Here is a 17,840-nt window from a genome sequence, read left to right on the forward strand (position 1 = left end):
ATAGACAGTTTGTTATTTCACCCTCTTTTTTTTTTTTTTAAAGATTTATTTATTTATTTTAAAGTCAGAGTTACACAGAGAGAGGGAGAGAAGGTCTTCCCTCTGCTGGTTTACTCCCTAGTTGGCTGCAACGGCTAGAGCTGCATCAATTGGAAGCCAGGAGCCAGAAGTTTCTTCTGGGTCTCCCACATGGGTGCAGGGGCCCAAGGACTTGGGCCATCTTCTACTGCTTTCCCAGGCCATAGCAGAGAGCTGGACAGGAAGTGGAACAGCTGGTTCTCGAACTGGTGCCCATATGGGATACCAGCGCTTCAGGCCAGGGCGTTAACCCACTGCGCCACAGCGCCGGCCCTGATTTTCACCCTCTTTAAAATTATTAAAGATTTATTTATTTGAAAAGGTAAAGTTAGAGGGTGAGACAGATTTTCTATCTACTGGCTCACTCTCCAAATGGCCACAATGGCCAGAGCTGGGCCAGGCAGAAGCCATTAGCCTGGAATTCCATCCAGGTCTCCACATGTGGCAGGGTCCAAGGACTTGGTCATCTGCTGCTTTCCCAGGCATGTTAGCAGGGAGCTGTATCAGAAGTGGCACATTCTGGACTCAAACCAGCACTCATGAGATGCTGGCATCACAGGCAGCAGTTTAACTTGCTGTGCTACAACACCAGACGCTAAAATTATGGTTTTGTTTGTTTGTTTGTTTGTTTGTTTTGACAGGCAGAGTGGACAGTGAGAGAGACAGACAGAAAGGTCTTCCTTTGCCTTTGGTTCACCCTCCAATGGCTGCCGCGGCCAGCGCGCTTTGGCCGGTGCACCGCACTGATCCAAAGCCAGGAGCCAGGTGCTTCTCCTGGTCTCCCATGGGGTGCAGGGCCCAAGCACTTGGGCCATCCTCCACTGCACTCCTGGGCCACAGCAGAGAGCTGGCCTGGAAGAGGGGCAACCGGGACTAGAACCCAGTGTGCCGGCGCCGCTAGGCGGAGGATTAGCCTGTTGAGCCATGGTGGCAGCTAAAATTATGTTTTAACTACAGATTTCTTCAACAAAAAGTAAAGAGATAATAAAAGATATACCATGCTAACACAAAACAAAATTGGAGTACTTAAAATAATTTCAGACGAGGCAGATTACAGAATTGGAAAAGAGGGATAAAGAGTTGGTTCCCTAAAAAGACCTAGCAATCCTTAATGTTTATGTATCTAACAACAAAGCATCAAAATACATGAGGCAAAAACTGGTAGAACTGCAAAGAAAAATAAACAAAACCACTATAACAGTTGGAGAATTTAACACAGGCCTACCTATAGTGGGGAGTGAACTAGCGGATGGAAGACCTCTCTCTTTGACTCAAACCGGCACCCATATGGGATGCTGGATCTTCAGGCCAGGGCGTTAACCTGCTGCGCCACAGCGCTGGCCCCATCATCTTAATAAATTTTTAAAGATTTATTTATTTACTTGAGAGGCAGAGTTACAGAGAGAGAAAGGGAGATACAGAGAGAGAGATCTTCTAACCACTGGTTCACTCCCCAAATGACAGCAACAGCTAGAGCTGGGCTGAACTGAAGCCAGAAGCTTCTTCCAGGTTTCCCACACGGGTGCAGGGGTCTGTGCACTTGGGCCATCTTCTACTGCTTTCCCAGGCCACAGCAGAGAGCTGGATCAGAAGTGGAGCAGGCAGGACTCAAACCAGCGACCATATGAGATGCCAGCACCGCAGGCAGGTGCCTAACCTACTATATAACAGAAATGGCCCCATTAATAAATTTAAAGGGATGGCTGGTGCCGCGGCTCACTAGGCTAATCCTCTGCCTAGCGGCACCGGCACACCAGGTTCTAGTCCCGGTCGGGGCGCCGGATTCTGTCCCGGTTGCCCCTCTTCCAGCCCAGCTCTCTGCTGTGGCCAGGGAGTGCAGTGGAGGATGGCCCAAGTACTTGGGCCCTGCACCCCATGGGAGACCAGGATAAGTACCTGGCTCCTTCCATCGCATCAGCGCGGTACGCCGGCCGCAGCACGCCGGCCACGGCGGCCATTGGAGAGTGAACCAACGGCAAAAGAAAGACCTTTCTCTCTGTCTCTCTCTCTCTCACTGTCCACTCTGCCTGTCAAAAAAAAATAAAAATAAATAAAAAATTAGAAAATAAAATAAATAAAAAATAAATAAATTTAAAGGGAAGGGTTGGCACAATGGTGTGTGAGTAAAGCTGCCACCTGCAGCACTGACATCCCATTATAGGTGCTGGTTCTAGTCCCAGCTGCTCCACTTCCAATCCAGCTCTCTGCTATGGCCTGGGAAAGCAGACGATGGCTCAAGTCCTTGGGCCCTTGCACCCACGTGGGAGACCTAGAAGAAGCTCCTGGGTCCTGGCTTCCAATTGGCGCAGCTCCAGCTGTTGCGGCCAACTGGGGAGTGAACCAGTGGATGGAAGACCACTCTCTCTGCCTCTGCCTCTTGGTAACTCTGCCTTTCAAATACATAAAAAGAAAAAAGAAATACTCTTCCAAAAAAAAAAAAAAGAAATTTAAAGGGATACAATTAATTAAAAATGTACTCTCAGGCCACAGTGAAATTCAACTAGAAATTGATAACAGAAAAAAACCTGGAAAATCCCTAAATATTTGGAGATAAAACAGCACATTTTGAAATAACACATGGATCAAACAAGAAGTCTCAAATTTTAAAATATTTTGAACTACATGAATTAAAGTATAGTTCACCAAAATGTGTGTGATATGCAAGCGATGCTTAGATGAGAATCTATAACATTGAATGTACATGTTAGAAAAGAAAGATTTCAGTGCTATTGTTGTGGTATAGCAGGTAAAGGCACCACCTACAACGCCAGCTTCCTATATGGGCGCTGGTTCCAGTCCTGGCTGCTCCGATCCAGCTCCTGGCTAAGGAAAATGGCCCAAGTGCTTGGGCCGATGAACCCACATGGGAGACCTGGAAGAGGCTTCTGGCTTTTTTCTGGCCCAGCCCTAGCTGTTATGGCCATTTAGGGCGTGAAAGAGCAAATGGAAGATCTCTTTCTGTTTCTGTCTCTCCTTCTTTCTTTGTAGCTCTGCCTTTTAAGTAAATGAAATGAATCTTAAAAAAAAAAAAAAAAAAAAAGATTCCATGGGGCTGGTGCTGTGGCATAGTAGATAAAGCCACTGCCTGCAGTGCCGGCGTCCCATATGGGTACTGTTTCAAGTCCTGGCTGCTCCTCTTCCAATCCAGTGCTCTTTTATGGCCTGGGAAAGCAGTGGAAGATGGCCTAAATCCTTGGGCCCCAGCACTTGTGTGGGAGATCTGGAAGAAGCTTCTGGCTCCTAGTTCCTGGCTTCAGATCAGTGCAGCTCTGGCCATTGCAGCCATTTGGGGAGTAAACCAGCAGATGGAAGACCGACCTCTCTCTCTCTCTCTCTCTCTCTCTCTCTCTCTCTCTGTCTTCCCCCCTCTCTGTGTAACTCTGACTTTCAAATAGATAAATAAATCTTTAAAAAAAAAAAAGATTTCAAATCAGTAACCTTCCACACTAAGACAACAGAGGACAGTAATATAAGTAAAGCTTCCACGTTAAGAAAATGGAGAAGGAAGAGCAATATAAACCTAAAAAAAAATCACAGCAGAAATCAGTAAAATTGAAAACAGAGAAATAATATCAAAAAAAATCAATGAAAGCAAAGCTATTTCTTTGGTTGGGCTAACCAAGAAAAAAGAAAGGAGACATCAGTTATTGATATCATAAATAAAGGAGGTAGGGGTTTGGTCTAGTTAGTGGCTGAGAGTTTTGCATCCTGGATTTGATTGAGACTCTGGTAGGTTTGATGCACCCTCTTGGGAGACCAACATTGAGTTCCTTTAGGCTCCAGGCCTGGCCTGGAGCTGTTGCAGGCATTTCGAAGTGATCCAGCAGGTAGGAGTGTGTTCTCTAGCTTTCACTAATAAGTGGCTGTGGCAAGGTTGCAGTATATAAGGTTAACATACAAAAATCAGTTGCTTTCCTATATGCCAGCATTGAACAAATGAAATTTGAAGGTAGAAAGTTCCTGGGCCATCATTGTGCTACAACGGGTTAGGACTTTGCCTGTCACACCAGCGTTCCACATTAGAGTGCTGGTTTGATTCCTGACTGCTCTGCTGTTTTTTTGCTTTTTTTTTTTTTTTTAAGATTTATTTATTTATTTATTTAAAAGGCAGAGTTAAAGAGAGAAAGAGACAGAGACAGAAATCTTCCATCAGCTGGATCACTCCCCATAGGGCTGAAGTGGCTGGGGCTGAAGACAGGAGCCTGGAGCTTCAGGGGCCCAGTCACTTGGGCCATCCTCCACTGCTTTCTCAGGCACATTAGCAGGGAGCTGTATTGAAAGTAGAGCAGGTGGGACTTGAACTGGTGCCCATATGGGATCCCGGCACTGCAGATAGCCCCTAGAAGACTGTTGTCAACATCAGTTCTTCATATTTATAGATGCTGTATAATTCCAATTAAAATCTCAGCAAATTATTTTGTAAATATCAATAAACTTTTTGCAGGTCTGATACTACTCAACCTAGATGCTTACTATAAAGGGACAGTAATCAAGACAATGTGGTAATGGTGAAAGAATAAACAAGTAGATCAATAGAAGAGAACAGACAGAAGTGTTCACATACTTATAGTTAATGGATATGAAGCATCAAAGGACAGTCTTTTAAACAAATGGTGCTAAAAGAGCTGGACATTGACATGTAAAAAATGAATATAGAGACACCTGACACCTTCCACAAAAACATAAAACTGTAAAACTTCCAGCAGATAACATTAGAGAAAATCTAGGTGACCTTGGATATGGCAATGCCTTTTGAAATTTAAATTTTATTGAGTTATTCATTTATTTAAAAAGCAGAGAGAGTCTGTGTGTTCCTGCTTGCTGGTTCACTCCCCAGATAGCCACACTGCCAGAACTGGGCCAACCCTGAGCTTAAAGCCTGGAACACAGTCCAGGTCTCCATTGTGAGTGGCAGGAACCCAATTACTTGAGCCATCACTCCTGCCCAGGGTCAGCATTAGCAGGAAGCTGGAGTGAGGAGCAAAAGCTGAATATTGAACCCAGATACTCTGATAGGAGATACAAGCATTTTAACATGCCTCTTAAACCCTAGGCTAAATTTCCATCCCTGGCATCAACTTGGTTTTTTAATGTATTTTAATTTATTTAGAGACAGAGGCCAAGATAGAGATCTTTCATCTGCTGGTTCATTCGTGTCTGCAATAGCCAGGGCTGGGCCAGGCCAAAGCCAGGGGCCCAAAATTTAACCTGGATTTCCCACATGAGAGGCAGAAACCCTGCTCCCTCCCAGGGTGCACGTTAGCAGAAAACTAGAATGGGAAGCAGAGCCAGAATTTGAATGCAGACACTGTGATATGGGCTGTGGCCTCACAAGCAGCATCTTAACAGCTACAACAGACATCTGCCACAGCTTTTTAGAGACAACACCAAAAGCAAAAAAAAAAAAAAAAAAAGTTGGAATTCATTAAAATCACCATCTTGTGCTCTGTGAAAAATAGTTAAAATGAAAACACGAGCCACAAATTTGGAGAAAATATTTGAAAACCATATCTGATAAAGGATATGTTTCCCAGATATACAAAGAATTCTTTGACTCAAGAATAAGAAATCCCAGTTTTTAAATGGGATAAAGATTTTAAGAGACACTTCACCAAAGAAGATATACAGATGGCAAACAAGTATATGAAATGATCAACATTATACTCATATGTCATTATGGAATTGCAAATTTTTTAAAAAATGATTTATTTTACTTGAAAGTCACAGTTACACAGAGAGAGAAGAGCCAGAGAGAGAGAAAGAGAGAGAGAGGTCCTCCATCTGCTGGTTCACTCCACATTTGGCTGCAATTAGCCAGAGCTGTGCCAATCTGAAGCCAGGAGCCAGGAGTTTACTCCAAGTCTCTCAGGCAGGTGCAAGGGCCCAAGGACTTAGGCCATCTTTTAGTGCTTTCCCAGGCCATAGCAGAGAGCTGGATCAGAAGTGGAGCAGCCACGCCTCGATCCGGCACCCATATGGGATGCCAGCACTGCAGGTGGCAGCTTTGCCCACCACTCCAGTGCTGGCCCCCGGAATTGCAAATTAAAATAACAGTGAGACATCACTGCACACTATTAGAATGACGGAAATCCAAAATGCTGACAGGAATATGAAGCAACAGGAATTCTTATTCATTGCTGGTGAGAATGCAAAATGGTACATCCACTTTAGAAGGCAATTTTGCAGGTTTTCTTTCTTTCTTTCTTTCTTTCTTTTTTTTTTTTTTTTTTTTGACAAATCTAATCATACTCTTAACATATGATCCAGCAGTAATGTTCCTAGATATTTTCCCAAATAAGTTGAAAAGCTACATCCATATCCATAAGTGTCTGGTAATAATAAAATTAAAAAGGAGCGAATTCCCCAACATGGGAAGCAGTCCACACAGCAGAATTGTCATAGAATGACAATTGTTTTAAGTAGCACTCTGACCTCAGAATCAGTCCATAAGGAATTCTGGTCTGGCTGAAAAGCCCACAAGAGCATCTTGGAAAGCCAAGACACTGTGGCAAAAAATATCCTACATGAAAGACATCCATAGGTGAGATCCCAGTGAAAAGAAGTGGTCATCAAAGAAGAAGGTACTTTTTCTCTGAAGGGAAGAGAGATCTTCCACTTTGCTTATGGCTTTGTCTAAATACTGACAGAGTTTTTAGATTCAAAAGGCCTAGGCAGCTCATGTCAAAAGCCTTGGGTAGCCGGCGCCGTGGCTCACTAGGCTAATCCTCTGCCTTGCAGCGCCGGCACACTGGGTTCTAGTCCCGGTCGGGGCGCCGGATTCTGTCCCGGATGCCCCTCTTCCAGACCAGCTCTCTGCTATGGCCCGGGAGTGCAGTGGAGGATGGCCCAAGTACTTGGGCCCTGCACCCCATGGGAGACCAGGATAAGTACCTGGCTCCTGCCATCGGATCAAGCGCGGTGCGCTGGCCGCAGTGCGGTGGCCATTGGAGGGTGAACCAGCGGCAAAAGGAAGACCTTTCTCTCTGTCTCTCTCTCTCACTGTCCACTCTGCCTGTCAAAAAAAAAAAAAAAAGCCTTGGGTGATCACTGACATCATACATAAGAGTGTTAATTGTTAAATTAACGGGAGTCACTGTGCACTAACTTCCCATGAAGGACCACTGTCCTCAAAGTGTTGTATTATACTTATGTCTAAGTGCTCGCAAAAGATGTATCATTCTTGGGTGCTTCTTTAAAGTTAATTAAGTTTCAGGGGCCGGCGCTGTGGTATAGCAGGTAAAGCCACTGCCTGTAGTGCCATGTCCTGGCTGCTCCACTTCTGATCCAGCTGTCTGCTATGGCCTGGGAAAGCAGTACAAAATGACCCAAATCTTTGGGCCCCTGCACTCATGTGGGAGACCCAGAAGAAACTCCTGGCTCCTGGCTTCGGATCAGCACAGCTTGGCCGTTGCGGCCAATTAGGGAGTGAACCAGCGGATGGAAAACCAACCTCTCTCTCTCTCTGCCTCTCTTTCTCTCTCTCTGTAACTCTGACTTTCAAATAAATAAATAATTTTTTTAAAGTTGTTTCTTAAAAAAGTGAAATTAAGTTCAAGATACAATGACTTTGAACAGTCCTTGTTTCAACTGTTGAGAAACAGTTTCATGCAAATTGTTGAACTCTTTACTTAGTATAGAGTTGGTCTTCTGTGTATAAATTTAATTGAAAATGGATCTTAGTGGAGAATGGGACTGGGAATGGGAAAGGGAAGAAGTTGAGGGGTGGGAGTATGGGTGGGAGGGCAGGTATGGTGGGGAGAATCACTATATTCCTAAAGTTGTACTAATGAAAATTCATGAAGTTTATATTCCTTAAATAGAATGTTTCTTGGGGAAAATAAATAAATAAATACTAAGCAAGGGAAAAAAAGAAGATAAAGAAGGGCACTATGTAATGATTAAGGAATCAATTCAATAGGAAAATGTGACTATAATAAATGTATATGCACCCCCAAAAAAAAGTTCTTGGAAATTGTGTAACGTGAAAAAACTATACATGGATTTCAACATTTTTGTTCTAAAATAAATTTATCTTTTAACTAAAAAAAAAAGAAAACTTATATCCACAAAAAACCCGCACATGAACATTTGTAGCATCTTTATTCATACTTGCCCCAAACTAGAAGCAACCAAGATATCCTTCAGAACCCTTCAGAAGATGAATGGTTGAACACGAATAAGATGTTAGTAACAAAGTATGTGTATGAAGCCTCTGTACTGTTTTTTTTTTTTTAGTTTTCTGTAAAACTGAAACTCCTCTTAAAGCATAGTCTATTAATTTTTAAAAAATTATTTTTAAGATGGCAGAAAGGGGCCAGCACTGTGGCATAGCACCTCGGAGGGTTCAGTGGTCACAGCTTTCCCACACAGAAGGGATGTAGCATTCAGAAATAATGAATTGACAACTGCTAGTTCAACCAATACCTGACTGCTTAGGAAACTTTAAAATAGACCCTGTCCCTGTCCCTTCTCTCGGCCCTTATAGGAGACACTCTGAGGCTCCGAACAATTCTGGAAGCAATACAGAAGCACATCCATTCTTCCTCCCTCATCTTCAAGCTGGCCCAGGATGCATTCAAGATTGCTACTCCCACAGATAGTAGTACGGACAGCACCCTGCTCAATGTGGCCCTCGAGCTGGGGTTACAGGTATGGGGTAGGAAATCCCTGATTTCAGCCTATGGCATAATGACAATTCTCAAAAGGTAAGATCCCTGGGGGACTGAACATGGACATGGGCTAAACCTGGCTCTTCTGTGTCTCCAGAACACAAGTTCTAGGCTAGGCAGAAGGTAGGACTTTAAAAATTGAGCTCCATTTTGAAGTTCTAGCTAAAAGCAACGTCGCTTTAGGCTCCATGGGGCCCCTGTCTTCTCTCTACCTCTCCATTCCTGCAAGTCAGATAAGGTGTGGACATCAGGACTTTGTTGTAGATCATCAGAAAAGCCTCCTATTCGATTGGTGGGAGGGATGGAGCAGAAATTAAACCTGTGTCTCCTGCTCATGGCAGAGGCTGCATTTGAAGTACGGAAAAACCCTCTGCCGCATAAACGAATGACGGTGGGGCTGGGGACGGGGAAGTCGCAGCAGCTGAGCTTAGCCCAGTGGCAACGCCCCTTTCTCACACAGGTGATGCGGATGACCTTATCAACCCTTAACTGGAGACGCCGGGAGATGGTGCGATGGTTGGTGACCTGTGCTACAGAAGTAGGTGAGTTTCCCACCTCCCCCTATGCCAGGGACAAGAGTTTCAATGCCTTACTCTTGAGACAGGACAAAAAGTACTTAGAGCTCTCATATTACTATTCTCATGGCTTAGGCGAGGGTAGGATGCTGGTAAGGGAACGTGGCCTCTGTTCAGGCAGCCTAAGTTCTGCCCTCCCTGCTTGGACCACAGCCCAATGCCAGCATGTCTGAGAGGGTGAATTTTCCCCAGCAGTGCTCTTGTGCTCCCCTGAGCCCAATGGTTTGATTCAGTCCCTCTCAAATCCCACACAACTTGAAGGTTTAGATCCCTTCTAGAGTCCAAAGCGCTAGCACAGAACTCTACCCTCGGAAGCCCCACTTGAGCTAGAACGCCAGGCAGACCTGCTACCTGGGGCCTGGCAGCGAGCAAACCACAGGCTCTACTGCTGCATCCTTGTGAGGGCTAAGGCACTGCAGAAACCTTCGGCCAGCCCGCTACCTGGGAAAGAAAGGTTTAGGAAGAGACCCCAGATTAGATCTGGCCATCCAGGACGCTCCCCTTACCCTGGTTTGCCTTAGATCATCTCAAGCCTGCTAAGGAGAAGGGAGGACACATCTCTACAGGCCAAGTTCAGACCCTGCATGATAGTCTGGGCAGACCTGGATCGGGACCCAGATGGCCACAGCTGAGCTCAGGCTCTTCCTGACAGGTGTGCGGGCCCTGGTGAGCATCTTGCAGAGCTGGTACACACTCTTCACCCCGACTGAGGCTACGAGCATTGTAGCTGCCACAGCCGTATCCCACACCACTATCCTGCGCCTCAGTCTTGACTACCCACAGAGGGAGGAGCTGGCCAGCTGTGCTCGCACGCTGGCCCTGCAGTGTGCTATGAAGGATCCTCAGAGCTGTGCCCTGTCAGCCCTTACACTCTGTGAGAAAGACCACATCGCCTTTGAGGCAGCCTACCAGATTGCCATTGATGCTGCTGCCGGTGGCATGACCCATTCCCAGCTGTTCACCATTGCCCGCTACATGGAGCTCCGTGGCTACCCGCTGCGTGCCTTCAAGCTGGCCTCCCTAGCCATGAGCCATCTTAACCTGGCCTACAACCAGGATACCCACCCCGCCATCAATGATGTGCTCTGGGCATGTGCCCTCAGCCACTCTCTGGGCAAGAATGAGCTGGCGGCCCTCATCCCCCTGGTGGTGAAGAGTGTGCACTGCGCCACAGTCCTGTCTGATATCCTGCGGCGCTGCACAGTGACTGCACCCGGCCTGGCCGGCATCCCAGGCCGCCGCAGCTCTGGAAAACTCATGTCCACTGACAAGGCTCCGCTGCGCCAGCTGCTGGATGCCACCATCAATGCCTACATCAACACTACACACTCACGCCTGACACACATCAGCCCCCGCCACTACGGAGAGTTCATCGAGTTCCTGAGCAAGGCTCGAGAGACCTTCCTGCTGCCCCAGGACGGCCACCTGCAGTTTGCCCAGTTCATCGACAACCTCAAACAGATCTACAAAGGCAAGAAGAAGCTGATGCTGCTGGTGCGCGAGCGCTTTGGCTGAGAAGGCAGATGTCTCCCCGCAGGGCAGCCTGAGCTCCCAGATACATCAGGTCAGGCCAAGGACCTGGAACGTTGTCCACCCTGAGAGATTTCTGAGCACTTGTGGCTGAGGCCAAAGGACCACAGGGCTAAAGACAGAGAGAGTCTAGCTGTAGCCAATATGTCTGCCTTGGCAAGCTTTTCACCACAGCCCACTGTTCCTGGAGGAGCCGGGCCCTGCAGATCCATCAGAAACCCCACAACATGCCACCTCACGCCCTATATCCTGCGTGTCCTGGGCATTGGCCCTCCCCCCCTTGGCAAACACAGAACACTGTTCCATCTCAGGGATTGCTTAACCAGAGAAACAAGCATTTATGGTACTGTAAATACTATAGTATATGTGTTGCCAATTATTGTAAAGTTGTAACTATTTATAATTCTGTTTCTGATTTGATGGGCACTTGAAGTAGCTGTGGGTGGGAGGTTAGGCCTGTTTTCTGAGGAGACACAACCATTTCTCAGGTTTCCCTTGTAGAGTGTATGCTATTGGTAGCGGAAGAATGAGGGTGGCAGGGAAGAAAATGGCCAGTTGGAATAAATCCCAAGTCCAATCTATGCAGAAACCCCAGCCTGCTGATGAGGCAAGAACTGGTGGTAGGTGATGGGCATAGGCCAGGACTGGACTTGACTTTCACCTCATGAAGCTATGAAGACACTGAAGCTCCTGCTCCTGCTTCATACAGCTTCTCCGAGAGCCTGCTGAGCCCCTGAGAAACAAGTGCAGGGAGAAGACGAAGGTTTGGGAAGCTGCTGAGCTCATACTCATCTACTCTGACCACCTTTGTGTTAGAGAGCATCTGGTTTCATGTGTGTGTGTGTGTGTGTGTGTGTGTGTGTGTGTGTGTGTCTATCTTCGTGGCTAAGTTGTTGGTATTCATTTGGCCTTTCCCTTGCTAAGTTTTAGCCTTAGAGGGCAAACCCCCAGCCAACAGCCACACTCTGCTATGTTCCTGCTACTTCCTGACCCCTGTGCCAAGCCTGGCTAAGTACCTGGGTCTATGTATGTAGATATATCTGTGCATGCCAGTCTGTATATGCACATATATCTTGACGTGTACTTGTTACTTTTGTGCCCAAGTGTGTGTGAATACATGTGTGTGCTGTACCATGGGTTTCAGGGTGACATATACATGTGAGAATGCCTATCTGGGTATAAGTGTACTCGTTCTTGTCTATGCGTTTTTAATGTGTATGTGTATCTAGGCACACATGGGGGCATGTGTATCAACATATTTGTACCTGTGTGATGCCTGCTCCCCAGGGATCTGTGTGTGTGTGTGTGTGTGTGTGTGTGTAACTGAGGGTATTGCTACATGTAGGTACGTCTGTGTAGTTCTGTTTGAGCATCTGCATAAATGTGTCCTTTTTCCTTTTGCCAGATCTCTCCTTCATTCCTGTTAGTCTCTCTCACCAGCTGAACATTGGTTCACCATCCCTGTGCCTCCTGAGGTCACCATTCTCTCTTGTTTAACAAGCTTCTGAGCACGCCTCCCTCTGCCCTGAGACTGACTGCTTTAGTGCTACAGTTCCTACCCTATCCTTGCTTTCCTCCCTGTCTTTCTACCTCAGACTTCCTTTGCCTGCTTTTGTCACAGTCCTGTTGGTCACTGATTTGGAGGCTGGGGCTGGTATTCATTTGGCCTTTCCCTTCCTAAGTTTTAGCCTTAGAGGGCAAACCCCCAGCCGACAGCCACACTCTGCTATGTTCCTGCTACTTCCTGACCCCTGTGCTAAGCCTGGAGTTGTTTTAGGAGGTAGTTAAGATATTTGAATGAGTCAATTGGAGACCAGTGTCTTGGTGTTTCCTGTTTCCTGTCTTAGTTCCTGAGTTGGGATGGGGCTTGATAGAGAAGGGGTGGTATAGCTAGAGTGTGAACTAAGGACCTGTCTGCTTTTTCCTTTGTTTGGTAAACTCTTTATGTCACCTTTTTTATTGCAAACTGACCAGTAAGTTGTATTTGCTGTTTGTGGCTACTGGAGTCTTACTGTCCAGCCAAGGGCCCCTACAACACCTCAGCCCAATGGGTTGGTCAAAAAGACAAGCCACTCCCATTTCTGTATCACAATTGCCCCTTTTTTAGCAAGTGTGTGAACTCACAGTGCTTTTCTATGAATAAATCATGGGTCACGTTTTCTAAAAGCAGATATTGTGTTCTCTCAATGAATTAGGCCTTCTCTCCCTTCTGCATTGCTCCAGCGTGGGTGGGGCGTTGACTCTGCCTACAAGGAGATGTAGACAGACAACTGAAGCCACATGAGACCCCTCTCTAGCGCTCGCTGTTACCTCAGAGCCTTGTCTTAGGAAGTAGGTGCTATCGCGATGGCAGAAACCCCACGATCTGAAATAAACAGAAGATAATGTTCCTAAGATAACGCAGTGCCACCCTGAGCTGCCAGAGGGCTTCTTGGCTTCAGTGGCCATCTTACCCTGGTGACACACTAGTCTAAGGCTCCAGCCCTAAGCAGTCTCGCTGAGTCTATGTCCTTCCCATCTTTTGATCTCTCCCTCTCACTTAGAGCCCATCTTGGTTCCCAGGCCTCTCTGAAGTGTTGTGAACACCTCTGTACCCCTCTTGGGTCTGCTCTCCTCTTCCGCAGATGTAAAATTCTATCAAATTCACCTTTGTATGGTGTGGGAGCCGCCCCACCTCTTTCCTTGCCAAATGTACAGCCCCAACCAGGAGGAAGCTCTACCCCACCCCCTGTAGCTCTGGGGCTTGGATATATGAGAGCCAGGTGGTGGTGAGAACCCTGACGTTAAGTGCTAATATCTGAGCCCGAAGACTTACGGGAAGGATGCAGAGGAAAGCTCAAGGAAGGAGCACACGCTAAGAAGGAACTAAGGATCGGGGCACGAGTGTTTCATAAAACCCAACTCTGGAACTTTTATTCTCTGGAAACATCAAGTGGTACTTGAGGAGAAAGGTGTACACTCAATTCTGTCGAAGTAGACGTGAGTGTCTGTGCACGGCATCCACAAAGGCCCCCACATGTTCTGGGTCCATGTCAGGATAAAGCCCATGGCCAAGGTTGGCAATGTAACGTTGTGGCCCAAAGCCATCCAGCATCTGCTGTACCAGCTGCCCGATCTCCTCCTGGGGGGCCAACAGGGCACTGTTAACCGAGTAGGCCGGCAAGCCTCTCTGCGCTGTACGTAACAGGGACACACACACACTGAGCTGCTGTCACTCGTTATTCACCCATTCAACAAAGCGTACTGGAGGCTAGCATGAGCCAGGCATTAAGAAAACACAAATCAAAATAATAAAAACGTCTGCCTTCCTAAGACTTAGATTATAGAGAGTAGAGGTGGGAACAGACAGACATAGTAAAAATGCACACACAATACCCACAACCATATCTATAGCCATAGGAGTACACAGACAAGCTCACAGACACTTAAAACAATGGTTGTTACCTTGGGTGCATATAGGGCACAGGGGTCCAGGTTGCCCTGCAAGGTCACTGTCTTCCCCACACGCTCCCTAGAAGCAGAGCCAGTGCCACACTGTAATAACTGCCCTATGGCAGCTGCTCCCCCTGCTCTACCTCCACCCCAACGATGTACTCCATCACTCACCGGGCTTTCTTGGGGTCCACTGTCCAGTCAAGCCCAACTACCTCGTACCCAGCCTGTGCCAGCTCCTCCAGTGCAAAATGTCCATCCTTAGCAAAGATGATCTGGAGGAAAAAGAGATCTGAGGACACACAGGGCTCTGCTACACCCACTGACCTTTCTTGGCTGTACTTCTGCTGCCCTCCAGTGGTCAGCAGGCCCAGCTTGCCTCAACCCACCCAGTCCTTACCATGGGCACTGGTGCCAGGCCTGCCTCCTGCAGTCTGGCCTTCACTCGTTTAGCCACATCACGGATGTAAGGCAGTGCAAATTTGTTGAAGAGCTGTGGGCCTAGGTGCCCTGCATGGGACTCAAAAAGCTGCAATGCCTACAGTTAGGAGGTATAGAACACACAAACAGAAAGCATCTTAGGTTTCACATATAGAATGGCCTCAGTTTTCTCCCAAGTGACTTTTATCCCAGATGCTGCCTGAGTCTATAAAGCCCAGTTCCAGTCAAAAAGTGTTGCCTCCTCCAGATCCCAGCACTGGTTTGGTCTGAACACAAGAAGCATCCACACCCTCCTGCCACTGTCAAGGTGGGATCCACCAGATCACTGGAGGCAGCCATCTTCATGCCTGGCACGAAGATGTGTCCTCTTAGCTTTAGGAGACTGTTGCTTCGGGTCCCGTTGACTGAACCCCAGCCTATCTGTCTCTCTCTCAGGACTCACCTGGGCACCAGCAGCCACTTGTCCTACCAGATAGGGTACCAGAGCATCCGTGAGGATTTGAAGCAGCTGGTGACTGGCCTGAGGTCTTTGGTAGAGCCAGCGTTTGGCCTGAGACATGGTGCTTGAGCCACCACCCTCAATCATGTATGTCATCAGAGTCCACTGCAGAAGGGTACAAAGAGGATGTCACAGGTGCAAGACACGTCCTTCCCGTGCCTGCACCAGAACTGTCAGTGACCTCCCCCTCCGCAGTCCCTGCCTGTCTCACCCACCGGGGCACCAGCAAAGCCAATCAGTGGCACACGTCCAGCCAGCCGCTGTCGGGTAAGGGTGATGGCCTGGAACACGTAGCCCAGCTCAGAGGCCACTGTTGCTGGATCCCGTAGGCGTTCTAGGTCTTGTTCTTCTCTGATTGGCTCTGGGAAACTGGGTCCTTTGCCAGGTACCATGGTCACCTCCATGCCCAGTGCCTGGAGGGGAAAGAATATCTGGGTCCTCAACCTGGAACTCCAGGAGGTTCTGCTCAGCCCATACCAGGAGGAAAGGAAAACGAGAATATGATTCAGCCAGACTCCATCTGTTAGCCTTAGCTTACCCTCTGTCCACTTCATAGGGTGACTGTTTATCTTGAACCTTCACTGAACGGATAGGACTTCCAGAGTCCTTTCCCTGTTTTTACCCATTCCAGGATCAGTTTTGAGTCGGTACCTGGGGTACAACAAGGATGTCGGAGAAGATAATGGCGGCATCCAGAGGGAAGCGACGCAGTGGCTGCAGGGAATTGGAAACAAGTTGCTAGGTGACAAGCTGAGGGCATAAGTCCCTCCCTCTTTTCTGGACCCCTCACCTGCAGAGTCAGTTCACAGCAGGCCTCAGGAGAGCGACAGGTGCTGAAAAAGTCCTGGGCAGCCCGCGTTTCCCTAAACTCTGCAGACAGGAGAAGGAAGACAGGGCTCAGTACTGAGGCCCGCTAGAGCCTTGCCCTACTCAAAACTCGCCCTCCAGTTTTACACAGATGCCCGAGTCCTGGCTCTGACCTGGTAGGTAGCGGCCTGCCTGCCGCATGCACCAAACCGGAGTGTAGTCTGTTTCCTCTCCCCAGGCTGCACGGAGGAACGTGTCATTCTTCAGCTCCGGAAACCCCTTGGGTCTGGCGGTCAGGTGGAGGTGGGGATAGTGTCAGTATGCTGGGCTGGGGGTTGGGGAAGGCGCTGGCTTTTAAGGCGGATTCAGTCTGGCACCGCTATCTGCCGCCTCCAGGCCAGTCCCCAAGCCATGGCTCCCCGCCCTCTGTGCCTATCGGGCGCTGCACAAGACGGTAGCAAGGGTCCCCACTGGGGCCTCTCTCCTACACGTAGTCCTCGTTCCCAACCTCAAAGCAACCGAAGGGAATTGGGAAGAAAAGATGAAAGCCCAGCAGGAATAGTTTGAGGGAGGCGGACCTTCGGACAAGAAAATGTAGGAACCGGGGTGGCAGAGGGCTGGTGCCAGGGCCAGGAGCCTCCGACTGGCGGACGAAGAAGGCCCAGAGTTGACGATCCCAGAATAGGGGTTCTAGTTGGAAGTCCTAGGATAGCCCCTGGAATAAAAGTCTGGGGGACACAGTCCGGCAAGGAGATCCCAGGAATGAAGGTCCCTGCGTGGTTGCAGGATTCAGACTACTGGCGTTCTGGTTTGCTAGGTTCCCAGGGAACGGGGAATATATCGGTTCCTGAGTTGGAAGACTCAGATCAGAAGCCCCGCTAGCCGCACAGCCTACTTCAGAGAACTCACCCTAACCCGTTCGTCTCCATGGTATGTCGCAACTGCGAGCGCGTTCGCCGCTTGAACCTTGAATAAGAGCAGACAGGCAGTCCAGGCTCCGCCCCTTCCTGAAGCGTCCCGAGGGCGTCGCCATTTTGGACGCCACGTGATCGGACTTCAGTGACAGTTCTGGGGCTGCCCCGGCTGCCGCCTGTAGGACCCTAACCATTTTCCACCGTAAAGTCCGCTGTAGCGACGAAACACCAAACGTCCAAAGGCACGAGCTCCGCTAAAACTAGTTCTTACTGCTGGTGTCAGAAATGTGTTCATATCTGAGTCAGGAAATCCTGCCAGTTTGACCCAGGCCTCACTGTCATTTCCACTGCCCACGAGTCTAGAATCTTATCCAGCCAGGAATGTAGCAGACGGTGCAAAAGAGGCTGTACACAGAGAACTGAACTCCTCTTCTGTATACTTCCGTTACCTACTCAGAATTGAGCACTGCGGTCGGTGCTAAGCGCGTCAGCCCCAGCTGGAGCCCCTTTAAGGAGTTACAGACTGATGAGAGACCAGACATCTGCAATCACATCAAAGTGGATACTGATGGGCAGTTTCTTGGGATGAGGCGTAACAACCAGAATTTTTCAAAAGCCTAAACGGGTCAGGACTCCTGTCAGTTGCCGGAGAAAGGGTCACCCCACTTTATTCAGCAGATTTGTACAGGTGCTTCTGGTTGTGATAGGACTCGCTGAGGACTGGAACGCGAAATCAGGAACTCTTGAGAACCAGAGAAATGTCTGCTAAGATGATCCAGTCTAGATGGTGACTTGCACGAGGACAGAGGCAGTGGAGAGCAAATGGTAGTAGCACTGGAGATGGCGAGAGAAAATTTCATCAGGTCGCAACTCTGATCTTGATTCTGGTTGGCTG

At 48.2% G+C, this 17,840-nt stretch overlaps 2 protein-coding genes across 7 annotated transcripts in view; one reads left to right on the plus strand and one right to left on the minus strand.

The window, feature by feature from the left end:
• ZSWIM5 (zinc finger SWIM-type containing 5) overlaps positions 1-13,021 on the plus strand; it is a 187,694-nt gene extending 174,673 nt beyond the window's left edge. For all 6 annotated transcript variants that reach the window (XM_008265350.4, XM_051857847.2, XM_051857848.2 and 3 more), the window contains 3 exons: positions 8,564-8,727; positions 9,208-9,289; positions 9,975-13,021. In XM_008265350.4, the coding sequence (XP_008263572.4) occupies positions 8,564-8,727; positions 9,208-9,289; positions 9,975-10,837 (1,109 nt within the window). In that variant the 3' untranslated portion in view covers positions 10,838-13,021. The remainder of the gene's footprint in view (positions 1-8,563; positions 8,728-9,207; positions 9,290-9,974) is intronic.
• Positions 13,022-13,738: 717 nt separating this feature from the next.
• Positions 13,739-17,826, minus strand: UROD (uroporphyrinogen decarboxylase). The gene is made up of 10 exons (XM_002715141.5): positions 16,941-17,826; positions 16,205-16,317; positions 16,015-16,094; positions 15,876-15,938; positions 15,440-15,637; positions 15,168-15,329; positions 14,685-14,822; positions 14,459-14,559; positions 14,297-14,363; positions 13,739-13,973 (listed from the first exon to the last, which is right to left on the minus strand). The coding sequence occupies exons 1-10, from the start codon at positions 16,958-16,960 to the stop codon at positions 13,812-13,814; spliced, it is 1,104 nt and encodes a 367-aa protein (XP_002715187.2). The 5' UTR covers positions 16,961-17,826; the 3' UTR covers positions 13,739-13,811.
• Between the last annotated feature and the right edge of the window lie 14 nt (positions 17,827-17,840).

The sequence above is a fragment of the Oryctolagus cuniculus genome, chromosome 7 (genome assembly GCF_964237555.1).
Source record: "Oryctolagus cuniculus chromosome 7, mOryCun1.1, whole genome shotgun sequence".
NCBI classification, from domain to species: Eukaryota; Metazoa; Chordata; class Mammalia; order Lagomorpha; family Leporidae; genus Oryctolagus; species Oryctolagus cuniculus.